General features: G+C 34.8%; 1 protein-coding gene and 1 long non-coding RNA gene across 4 annotated transcripts; both read right to left on the reverse strand.

Annotated features, from left to right (window-relative positions):
- Positions 1–3,160: 3,160 nt before the first annotated feature.
- Positions 3,161–9,979, reverse strand: LOC136271534 (uncharacterized). 3 transcript variants are annotated; one of them, XR_010709441.1, is made up of 3 exons: positions 9,386–9,979; positions 8,757–9,081; positions 3,161–3,236 (listed from the first exon to the last, which is right to left on the reverse strand). It is a non-coding gene; the product is annotated as an uncharacterized lncRNA (long non-coding RNA). The 3 variants fall into 3 exon arrangements; XR_010709442.1 differs by having other exon boundaries at positions 3,164–3,236; positions 8,770–9,081; XR_010709440.1 differs by lacking the exon at positions 3,161–3,236 and having other exon boundaries at positions 8,654–9,081.
- Positions 9,980–10,611: 632 nt separating this feature from the next.
- Positions 10,612–11,751, reverse strand: LOC136271929 (uncharacterized). Its single transcript, XM_066072523.1, has one exon. It carries the CDS (start codon positions 11,749–11,751, stop codon positions 10,612–10,614), a length of 1,140 nt encoding a protein of 379 aa, XP_065928595.1.
- Positions 11,752–12,938: the final 1,187 nt, after the last annotated feature.

Consider the following 12,938-nt stretch of genomic DNA (forward strand, 5'->3'; position numbering starts at 1 on the left):
GTGTCATTTCAATTGCTATCAAGAACATCTTTTAAAAAATGCTTACTTCCTTTTTCTTATTCGAAATATGATGACACCCATTCGATATATGACGAGAAAGTAACCAACTAATTGACGCAAGCAATATTATAAGCATTTAGAGCATTTTCGTTTTACAAACTGTTATACTTTTACCAAGGCCTTTAAATTGTTTATGTAAATGTTCCCTAATTAACATTTTTACGTAACTTTTATCAACAAATCTTATTATCATACCTAACAACAAAAATTTCTAAATATTAGAAATTTACATAAAAAGCTCAGATAAAAATTAGTCAATATTTAAACAGACATACGACTCTATGAATATGTGTTATAAAGATTTTTTTTTATCGTTGTATCCGTTTTAAAATAATAATATTGTATGACTTTAGAGGACAATACAAAAAGGCAGTATAAATATCTTAACGCCGATGCATAAAGCTAGCTTACTTCTCAATGTTTGTGCATGAAAACTATCTACTGCTCTTAACACAGGTTTGATTTAACACCGGTCTAAAACAATACACATTTTTGAAACTCTTAAATCGTAGACTCTATTGTATAGTTTAAAAACGTGTATTGATTTTTATTACGTACAATGAACACAGTATGAGAAAAAAATATAGTAATAAACATTAGTAAAGAATATGCGAAACCAACTATTGAAATATTTGAACTTCACTATAGGATTTTGAACTTTAGATCTGACAAACCCTCTTTCGTGATAGCGCAGGCTAACCACTTGGACTTCAAGGCCAGCAAAGTACTTGTTATCGATGACAAACAGAACCTAGACACCCTGTCGCATACGACAATGTATTTGAGATAGCTTGAAATAAAGCTAAGCATCAATTTAAGAGTGTAGTTGAGATGCATATTAAAATGAACATTTTAGAGATTTTAAAGTACAGTACTTTGGCAGTAATTTAAAAGTCTATGTACTACACTGTGTATTGTTCGTGTTGGGATAGCTGGATGAATCACTTTGTCTTTTAAAATACAGTGAAATTTTTTTTTAAAAATTCCAAATTCTTTTTTTTGTGCGTCGTTCTGGTAATGCTATTTTTAATTTTCAAACGTTCATAAGTTTCTGTTAGAATCATTTATAATATGTTTGGGAAAGGAGTCACTTTACGATACCCTACAAATTAATATCCAATGGCATACTTTTTTATTTACCTACCAAGATTAGATAAAATAGTAAATATTTGTTGAAATACAAAGATATGACTTGGTGTTATTAAAGTTCTTTATTATAGCGTCTGTTCTAAAAAATTGGATATGATGATGTTTATTTAAAGTCGAGTTTTAAAACAATAAACCTTAGCTCTGGGGAGTTATTTTTCGAGTACATAACGCCATCACATACAGAGAGAACTTTTAAAAATACAATATCAATATCATACTACTTAAGCATTAACTTCAAATATATCGCAAGGATTCTTTAGGACAGTAATTATCACAATGGTTTTGACATACTGGTTTAAACCTTTTTGGAAAATATAGCTACAAGCGCAAAAGTTACAGCAAGTTTCATACCAACTAATAATGTTTGACTTGAATTAATCAAAAGTAGAAATATTTCTGAATGACTCTGGCTCTGGTAAAGAATTTTATTTTTTTGTGCAGTTTTAAATTTTAAAAAGTATGATATTTCTTTAAATTGGATAAAATCCTGCAAATAAGAATGACCTCGTTCATATGAAATCTTAAAACACTCTATTGCTATTGTTCTCATACGCCAGACCTTAAGACATGGTAGTTTTGATTTTTGATAAAGATAACAATATGAATTTATTAATAGAACCATTGTAGTTATATCTTGATGCCATTTTCTATAACTTTTTTGTTGTTATAATTATTTCTCACCACAGAAATGCCAATCTAATGGACAGTAGCTGAAATTTGACATTATGAATGTATAATGAGTTTTCCTTATCTGCTCAGGTCTGCTTTTATCCTTTTAAGGACATTTAACTGCTGAGAGGATTTCTTAAGTTTATTTCAAATGTGAGAGCAAAATCAAATATGTTCTAAATCTTTGGTATCATAAATTAATTTTACTTCATTTTCTGGTTGAATCTTAATTCTTTCTATTTCAAAACAGATATTTTCTTTCTTTTTTTTACTATACATATGGCTTGCATTTGGTTGTCCTTGTATTACTTAACAAGGACAAAGCAGTTTGATTCTAGAATGTTTTTCAGGGGTTAATTATCATGACTGATAATAGAAAGGGTATTAATGTCGGCGTAGTAATAAAGGTCACAATGTGCAAAATGAACAAAATGTCATCAAAAAAAATATTAAAAATGACAGGACCAAGTATAGAACCTAGTGAAATATCTTTAAAAGGATCGTTATGTTATAAAAAAGCATATATATATATATAGAATAATTGCAAAGCACGGCCAAGTGAAAGAATTACAAAATGTTTCTGCTTTACAATATGTATATTATATTTCTATGCAATGTATATTGGCACGATATACATGAATCCATGCCATTTCTGTTGATTTCAATTGTTAACTGTCCTAAATTATTTTGACATTCAAGTTTTAATTAAAGTCATACAATAAAAGAATTAGGACGATATAATAATTACCAGGTACACGAAACTTCCACAATCATTTGTATATAGTTTCGGGGGTTTTATTATTAATAAGTACAATACAAATATGTTTTTGCGTAGACTGCATATGACATATAAAGTATTTTATTAAATCAATAAACTCTTTAAAGTCCTTCCTATGTTCCTTTGTTATGGACCCTAGACACAAGCCACAGAAAACTCCACGTCTCAGGTTCGATGGATTTATTATAATTTCATTATGAACCCTGTAAAAGGTCAACAATAGCGTATAAGCATTCATTATAACAATAAACATATTATATTAATACAATGACATTTTCATAGAATTATACATGAATTAATTTCTTTAAAAGTTGACAATATATACTGAGTAAATTATGCAAAAGAATCATAAGAGTTATTCCCCTTATATCAAAGTGATATAACATATAAATTTATATAAGAACTTGATCGTTGATAAGTTCACGTACACAATTATAAATAATAATTATATGAGTTATACAGCTCTTATGCATAATAAATATAATACATATTTCTATACATGTATACCTGATTATGGATCAGGGTTCCAATTAGGTGTATGGCCCGATTAATGGGTGAAAATACTGAATGGCCAATAGCCCTATTAATAAACATATAAAACCGATATACAAACTTCATATACATGTACTTTGATTCAAACAAAGTTTAATTTGATCACTACTAAGTGAAACTCAGTATATTGCATTTAAATTACATTAAAAGTAAGAAACAGATTAATTAATGGAAAATAAAGAATTAGTATGAAAAAGAAGTCAACTTACAGTCAATGTCCTGGAATCTTTCGTAATTAATTAATGTAAATATATATAAAGTCAAATAACCCAGGAACCAAGATTGACCTCACAACTGGCTGAAAATATTTCTAGTTCTGACTGACCAGTACCAAGAACTTGGCGGGATTCTCCCTCAACCAATGAAAATCAAGGATTTCAATAACTAGCCTCAGGACTTATATGAATAAGTAAAATAAAAAACCAAAACTATTGTATGCTTTTATTAATTACGGAAAGTCATCGCGGATATTCAAAAACGCGAATTGTAGAAATTATTGGTTGCATTTGCTATTTAATCATTTAAATACAAACAAATTAAAAATAACACTCTACCACATATGCCCCCTCCTCACAAAATGACGTCCTCGTCATTACACATGGAGCAAATATGTAATAGAAACTGAAATATCAAACGGAATAAAAAAATATTATGATACACCTTTACTCTTTGTCTAACACAGCATTTAACATGGCCCTGCACGCCATATTTATAGCAAACTCTCCATCTCGCATCCACTGGGGAGGCTTTGTTGTTCTATGGGATCTGCGAGGGAGAGGTAATGGTGGTCTGGTCTTGGTACCTGAAATATCATTATCTGTGATATTGTTATTTGTATCTTCCACTGAAGATTTACTTACCTCATCATGATCAGCTCCTTCTGTAACATCATCAGTAGATGTGTTTACACTATTTTCAGATGTGGAAGCATTTTCCTCCATGACGGAATGAGAAGCGTCCTCCTCGGCTTCCATACTCTGACTTCTCTTGTCTTCATAGTCGTCACCACTCGGATCAAGAGGGATATCTGATGTTTGCGTTGTATGCCTAGGCACTGATTTCACTTTCTTTGTGGTAACAAAGAAAATCTCTGATTCATCATCTGAATCATCATCTGCGTCGTCATCTGTATCATCAGTCCTTTCTATTTCAACAGGCTGTCTGTTGACATCACGGACTTTTCTCTTCCTTCTGGGAGCTGGTATAGGTCTATTGTCTGATTTATCCTGATCATCAAAGTTGGTCTCTATTGGAAGGAGAAGGTTCCTGTGAAGGGTGCGCTGTCTCCCTTCACCATTCTCTTTCTTCACAACAAATACAGGGATTTCCGGGTTTGGTTGTGATAGTACAACATAAGGGTCTTCTTCCCATCTGTTGGAAAGCTTATGTTTCCCATCAAATGCTACAATCTTAACTAGTACCCGGTCTCCAACTTTGATGTTGTTTCCTCTTATTTTCTGGTCATAAAATCTCTTTTGTCTCTCTTGTGCTAGCTTTGTTGCTTTCATGGCTATCTCGTGTGCCTTCTCTAGTCTAGTCTTTAAGTCTGCAACATAGCTACTCATTGGCTGCTTCTTTGTACTATCACTCAAGCCAAAAGCTATGTCAACGGGTAACAAGGGCTGTCTCCCATACATCAGTAAGTATGGAGTTTGACCAGTGGTCTCTTGCCTTAAAGAGTTGTAGGCATGCACCATAGGACCAACATACTTCTTCCAGTTCTGCTTTTGTTCAACTGTTAATGTCCCTAACATCTGAAGTAATGTTCGGTTGAACCTTTCCGTGAGACCATTACCCATTGGATGGTATGGGGTAGTTCTTGATCGCTCAATGCCTGTAAGTTCACAAAGTTCCTTAATGAGTTTCGATTCAAAATTGGCACCTTGGTCAGAATGAAGACGTTTTGGAAGTCCGTAGTGAATGACAAAATTGTTATAAAAGGCTTCAGCAGTCGTTTTAGCGGTTTGATTCTTGGTTGGTATAGCAACGGCATATTTGGTGAAGTGATCAGTTATTACTAAAATGTGCTGATATCCTCCTTTTGAAGATTCTAGTGAAAGATAATCCAAACAAACTAATTCTAATGGTTGTGAAGTCTGAATGTTCACTAATGGAGCTCTGATGTTGGTTGGTGATTTCCTCAGCAGACATCTTTTACAGCCTTTAATCCATTGCTCAATGTCACCAGTCATCCCAGGCCAAAAGAATCTCTCTCTAATAAAAGCTGTTGTCTTGTCTCTGCCTGGATGACCAAGATTGTTGTGCGACATTCTTAGTACCTCAGAAACTAGCTCTGGTGGTATTACAAGCTGTTGATGAGTTTCAAACTCTGTCATTCTCTCTCTGTACAGCTTGTTGTCAATGATCTTAAATCTCTTGAAATTCTTCCTGAAGATTGTCGACTCTTGTGTTGGAGGTAAATCATGTTTCTCAGGGAATCTCTCTTGTTCAACAAAATATATCCAATCCCTGATGATTGGATCTTGGTGTTGCGCCTTCTCAATGTCAATCTCTTGTATTTCCTGGCACCGAATTGACATCAGAGGGTGAAGAGTTTCACTGTTGAAGCTCACACTCTCTATGTACGGTTCATGGGGTTGCCTATGAATACTAGATATGGTTCTGATACAATCTGTTGAGATTGGCAGATAATCAATTGACTCTAGTGCAGGTAATCGAGAGAGGGCATCTGCATCAGAATTATTCCGACCTGGTCTGTACAAAATGTCGAAATCGAAAGCTGCCAATGCTGCTATCCATCTATGCCCTGTTGCGTCTAACTTTGCAGTGGAAAGTACGTAAGTCAGTGGATTGTTGTCTGTTATGACTGTAAACTTCTTGCCGTAGAGATAATCCTGAAATTTCTCTGTAATAGCCCACTTCAATGCCAAGAATTCCAGTTTGTGAGCTGGATAATTTTTCTCTGATTTGCTAAGTCCTCTACTGGCATAGGCTATGACATGATGTTTTCCTTCCTGCTTTTGGTATAAAATAGCACCTAATCCTGATGCACTCGCATCGGTATGGATTTCAAATGGTAGGTCAAAATTAGGGTAGGCTAGAATGGGAGCTGATGTTAGGCACTCTTTCAATGTTGAGAAAGCTTCTTCCTGATCCTTTTCCCACACAAAATCAGGCTTCTTTGTTGTCTTCTTGTGTGTTGTCTTTGATCTCGTTGTCGATGGGATCAGATTTGTAAGGGGTCGGGCGATCTTAGAGAAATCCTTGATGAACTTGCGGTAGTACCCCACAAATCCCAAAAACTTCCTTACTTCCTCTGCTTTAGTGGGTGTAGGCCACTCTCTGACCTTCTGGATCTTCTCATCATCTGGTTCGATGCCACTGGCAGACACAACGTGTCCTACATACTTCACTCTTCTCCTAAATAATGCGCACTTCTTCGGTGACAACTTGATGCCACTATCCATAAGGCGTTGAAACACTAGCTTCAGTCTATCCAAGTGCTCATCAAAATTATCTCCAGAGAACACAATAGCATCATCCAGGTATATGAAGCAAATGTGATGGTGAAGGTCACCTAAGCATTCCTCCATAAGGCGCTGGTATGTTGCAGGAGCATTAACCAATCCCATTGCCATCCGGTTATGCTCAAAGAATCCAAGGGGGCCCACCGTAAAGGCAGTCCGCTCCTTGTGCTCCTCTGCAATAGGGATCTGATAGTACCCTGACTTCATATCCAGGACTGAAAAATAAGTATTCCCAGCAAGTGAGTCAAGTATCTCATCGATACGAGGAAGAGCATAGTTGTCCTTCTTTGTTCTGCTGTTAAGGTGGCGATAGTCTATACAGATCCTTAACTGTCCATCCTCCTGTTTTGAAGCATAAAACTGTTGAATCAGCTTCTCAGTTGGGTAAATGTTACCATATACACCATCCAATTTAGTCACTATCTGCTCAGGAGTTGCATCTGTTGGTAAAGTCAACAAAAGACTCCTAGCTTTTCCTTTTAATGAAGACCTTATTGCTTGCATAACAATGTTTGCTGAACAAGCACCATCTCTAAGAGCACACTGTACATCATTCTTCCACACATCAAATGATGTCTCACATTTTTCTTCTCCAGAAAAGATGGAGAAACGGGGACGGACAGTAGATGAGTCGAATACAAAGCCCGAACATGTATCTGATTGGGATGTGTGTGTTGGTGGTTCTTCAAATTTGACAGTGTTTGTAGTCTTAGGCCGAGCTCCACCCCATGCAGTGGGTGTGCTATGCGCCATTGGTCTATTAAGTAACTGAAATTCATCATCTGTAATTATTTTGTAATCAGTATGTTCTGATATGTAATCAATCATACGCTGAATTTGTTGTTGAGAGAGTTCACTCTCTTGATCACCCTTTTTCAAATGTACACTTTGATCAGCTGATTCAGTCATATCTAATTAATATCACTAACCAGTAAGTAATACTAAGTATTGTTCCTATGATTCTAATCTTAGCTAATTAACTAAAGTATAATAAATTCCTTAATTAACTTGCTAATTCAAGACAAGAAAATTAATAGCAATTAGTTATCTGGATTTGTTTCAGGTGAAATGTCACAGATCAGCTGTAATAGATGAGGGCTATATGAAAATAAATAATCATATACTGAAATAAATTCTTCTTCTAAATTAAGCTCTGAAAAAAAATTGTTTGATTACAAATTATCAATGCATTTCAAATAAAGTTGCAGCTGAAAAATAAAAATAAATTGTTCACAAAGAATTAAATTCAATCTGGAATCACAATACACCAGGTAAACTGAAAACTGATATTTCAAGAAAGATAACTCTTAAATGTATATTGAACTAAGAAAAGGTAACTCTGGTTAGTAAAACGGGTCAAATCTATTTATAGCACTATACTAAACTAGAGATGTCCCACAACTAAGTATGTAATCTAGATCTCTAAACTAAATACATATGGCTATAACACAACTGCTATAATCACTAAATATCGCAATCAATTTCAAGCCGCTGATAAAACGCGATTCGCGCTTGATCTAGATCACGAAAGATCACTTACGTACAGCTACTGCTGTTTTAAGATCAAAGGGGGGATTTTCTATAACAAAATACCCTTGTCAAGCAGATTTTGTATCATCAAACACACTCCATCTATCTTTGCACCTTATCGACAGACTTTCAATGACGAACTGACCAAAACAAACACACCGGCACCTGACAATCAATATACCACAAATGGACAATTTGCTAACACTGATATATTCAGGTAATGTTCGAATCGTCTGCAGTAAATGTTCTTACAGTCTTTATGTCATTCTCGTCAAGTAAAGAAAGTTAATAAGAACAGAAAGAGGATATTAGTATCTATATAAGCATGCACATTTTGCTTAACTTTGACTTGACCGTGAAAAATTGAATACAACTATTTTTTTTTAAATAACCACAATTCAAATAATTCCAAAAATACTATACTAACTAAAAAAATTCAACTGCAGTTTAACCAACAAAGTTTGAACGTGTACAGAGGTAAAAAATGATAATAAGCACGTGCAAAAAGGTAACGTCAATGACAATCCTACCGTACGTACGAACTCTATCAGACTGGCCAGGTAGTACCGGTATTTCACACACAAGTCACTATAGTGAAGTTCGTAATTAGTTCATGGATCGCTGAAGACGTACACACGGTATATGTCCCGTTAGTCGCAATGGTCCAGTAGATCTATGAATTGTATTCACTGGCAATGTGCGTCGCTCGGGAAATCGCCTCCAGGTTTCGTCTTAGAATGGAATGCAGGGTCCCAACGTGGGCGCCATTTCTATAGTAGCGTTTTCTTTATATATGTATAAATGAAAACTCCACGTCTCAGGTTCGATGGATTTATTATAATTTCATTATGAACCCTGTAAAAGGTCAACAATAGCGTATAAGCATTCATTATAACAATAAACATATTATATTAATACAATGACATTTTCATAGAATTATACATGAATTAATTTCTTTAAAAGTTGACAATATATACTGAGTAAATTATGCAAAAGAATCATAAGAGTTATTCCCCTTATATCAAAGTGATATAACATATAAATTTATATAAGAACTTGATCGTTGATAAGTTCACGTACACAATTATAAATAATAATTATATGAGTTATACAGCTCTTATGCATAATAAATATAATACATATTTCTATACATGTATACCTGATTATGGATCAGGGTTCCAATTAGGTGTATGGCCCGATTAATGGGTGAAAATACTGAATGGCCAATAGCCCTATTAATAAACATATAAAACCGATATACAAACTTCATATACATGTACTTTGATTCAAACAAAGTTTAATTTGATCACTACTAAGTGAAACTCAGTATATTGCATTTAAATTACATTAAAAGTAAGAAACAGATTAATTAATGGAAAATAAAGAATTAGTATGAAAAAGAAGTCAACTTACAGTCAATGTCCTGGAATCTTTCGTAATTAATTAATGTAAATATATATAAAGTCAAATAACCCAGGAACCAAGATTGACCTCACAACTGGCTGAAAATATTTCTAGTTCTGACTGACCAGTACCAAGAACTTGGCGGGATTCTCCCTCAACCAATGAAAATCAAGGATTTCAATAACTAGCCTCAGGACTTATATGAATAAGTAAAATAAAAAAACCAAAACTATTGTATGCTTTTATTAATTACGGAAAGTCATCGCGGATATTCAAAAACGCGAATTGTAGAAATTATTGGTTGCATTTGCTATTTAATCATTTAAATAAAAACAAATTAAAAATAACACTCTACCACATATATATATATATATATATATATATATATATATATATATATATATATATATATATATATATATATATATATATATATATATATATATATATATATATATAAAGCACTAAAAATGGCTAACGACACGAACAATAGAAATTGTCAAATTTTCGGGACAACCCGTCCCTTCTTCAGGACCAAAAAATAAATTACATAAGTAAAAAACAAAGAAAGCAAAATCTAAAGCTACTACTAAACTACTTAAGAAACTATGAAAAAGAACAGCTACATTATACACATCATTTGATCATATTCTTAAAGGTGTTGATACTGTCGCCGATCGCTATAAAGTAATCAATCGACTGCCAACTTCACGCCTGATTAAGTTAATTAGCTAATTAAAATTGACGTCCGAGTTAATAAATGAAAATTTGAACCCCCGTTGTTAACTCGTACGGCACTTATGATATAGACTCGAATTTTTGATGAAAAAGAGATAAAATTAAATGAAAATAAATAAATAAATAAATAAAATTAAGAAAAAAATGATTTACAAATAAAAGGTAGTAAAGAAACTAATAAATGAAAGAGGCGCAGTTGACAGATTAGATAAAATTACTATGTGGGTTTCAGGTGATATATGGCTATGAGACGTTCATTTTAGTGAAGTCCATTTGTTTGTTCATGCCATCAGGTCTGAATGATTTGAGTCTGTGCATCCAGAACTTTTCCTTGCTTTTCCTCTCCGCGTCTGTCCAATTAGGATTATGGTCAATAACCAATACTGTCATGTCTTCCCATTTGTGGCCACTTGTATTAAAATGTTCTCCGACGGGCTCCTTGACTTTTTTGGTCTTTATGGTAGAGCGATGGTTGTTGATCCTTCTGCGGAGGTCACCTGTTTCACCGACGTATTGCTTAGAGCAGACTTTGCAACTGATGAGATAGATGCAGTTGTCTGTGCGGCAAGAAGTGTTGCCAAATATCTTGTACGTGCGACCCGTGGTGGGGCTTTTAAAACTGTCCGCGTTGGTGCTGTGTTTGCACAAAAGGCACCTGACATCGGAACATGTTTTAAAACCGCCATTTGGCAACGGGTTGTCTAATCTTGCCCTCACTACCATATCCTTTAAGTTCCTCGGGCGTTTAAACGCAGCCATTGGTGGATCCTTGAAAAGATCAGCCATTCTTTCGTTAGTGTAAAGAATGGGCAGATTATTTCTAAGGATGCTGTTGAGGTTCTTAAGGGCGGGGTGATATGTAGTGACAAGTGGAACCCTGCTTTTGTCTGTTTTCTCTTTGTATTGTAAAAGGGTTTTCCTGTCTTTTGTAATCATCTCATCAATTGCAGATTGAACTGTGTGGGCTTTATAGCCTCGATTACACAGATGGGATTTCAATATTCTGCTCTGTTCTTCAAAGATTTCATTAGAAGAACAGATTCGTCTGATTCGGGATGTTAATCCTTTAGGAATTCCTCTAAAAGTATGGGGAGGATGGCAACTCGAAGGCTTGAGGTAGAGGTGAGAATCAGTGGGTTTGGTATGGAGACTGAATTTTATTTCACCATCTTCCAAGGTGGATGTAGTATCCAAAAATACATTTTTGGAACTAGATATGTCCACTGTGAATTTAATCGAATTGTGGAAGGAGTTGGCAAAGGTGATGAAGTCATTTAGGCAGTCTCGGTTTTCGACCCATTTCATCTCAATATCATCAATGAACCGCAACCAGCTCAAAGGTTTGAAAGGAGCTCTGAGAACATGTTCAAGCTCCTTAAACATGTTCTCAAGCTGAACAATTTCATGTTCAATGACGAACATTACATACAAATAAGTGGTACAGCTATGGGCACCAAAATGGCTCCCTCTTACGCCAATATATTTATGGGAAGATTGGAACGCAGTGCTTTATATATTCAGTTTACTGGCTTAGTATCTATATTTTAGATCCGACACCTTAAAGATGCCTAGTGTTGTTGATTCTATTCAGTGCTTATATATATATATATATATATATATATATATATATATATATATATATATATATATATATATATATATATATATATATATATATAATTGTTCACAGTAATGTTTACACTGCTCTTGAGCTGGTTGCGGTTCATTGATGATATTGAGATGAAATGGGTCGAAAACCGAGACTGCCTAAATGACTTCATCACCTTTGCCAACTCCTTCCACAATTCGATTAAATTCACAGTGGACATATCTAGTTCCAAAAACGTATTTTTGGATACTACATCCACCTTGGAAGATGGTGAAATAAAATTCAGTCTCCATACCAAACCCACTGATTCTCACCTCTACCTCAAGCCTTCGAGTTGCCATCCTCCCCATACTTTTAGAGGAATTCCTAAAGGATTAACATCCCGAATCAGACGAATCTGTTCTTCTAATGAAATCTTTGAAGAACAGAGCAGAATATTGAAATCCCATCTGTGTAATCGAGGCTATAAAGCCCACACAGTTCAATCTGCAATTGATGAGATGATTACAAAAGACAGGAAAACCCTTTTACAATACAAAGAGAAAACAGACAAAAGCAGGGTTCCACTTGTCACTACATATCACCCCGCCCTTAAGAACCTCAACAGCATCCTTAGAAATAATCTGCCCATTCTTTACACTAACGAAAGAATGGCTGATCTTTTCAAGGATCCACCAATGGCTGCGTTTAAACGCCCGAGGAACTTAAAGGATATGGTAGTGAGGGCAAGATTAGACAACCCGTTGCCAAATGGCGGTTTTAAAACATGTTCCGATGTCAGGTGCCTTTTGTGCAAACACAGCACCAACGCGGACAGTTTTAAAAGCCCCACCACGGGTCGCACGTACAAGATATTTGGCAACACTTCTTGCCGCACAGACAACTGCATCTATCTCATCAGTTGCAAAGTCTGCTCTAAGCAATACGTCGGTGAAACAGGTGACCTCCGCAGAAGGATCAA

This window comes from Magallana gigas, chromosome 9, assembly GCF_963853765.1.
Source record: "Magallana gigas chromosome 9, xbMagGiga1.1, whole genome shotgun sequence".
NCBI classification, from domain to species: Eukaryota; Metazoa; Mollusca; class Bivalvia; order Ostreida; family Ostreidae; genus Magallana; species Magallana gigas.

Excerpts from the sequence above, each read along its gene's own strand:
- LOC136271929 (XM_066072523.1), bottom strand. The coding sequence starts at position 11,751 with ATGTTTAAGGAGCTTGAACATGTTCTCAGAGCTCCTTTCAAACCTTTG.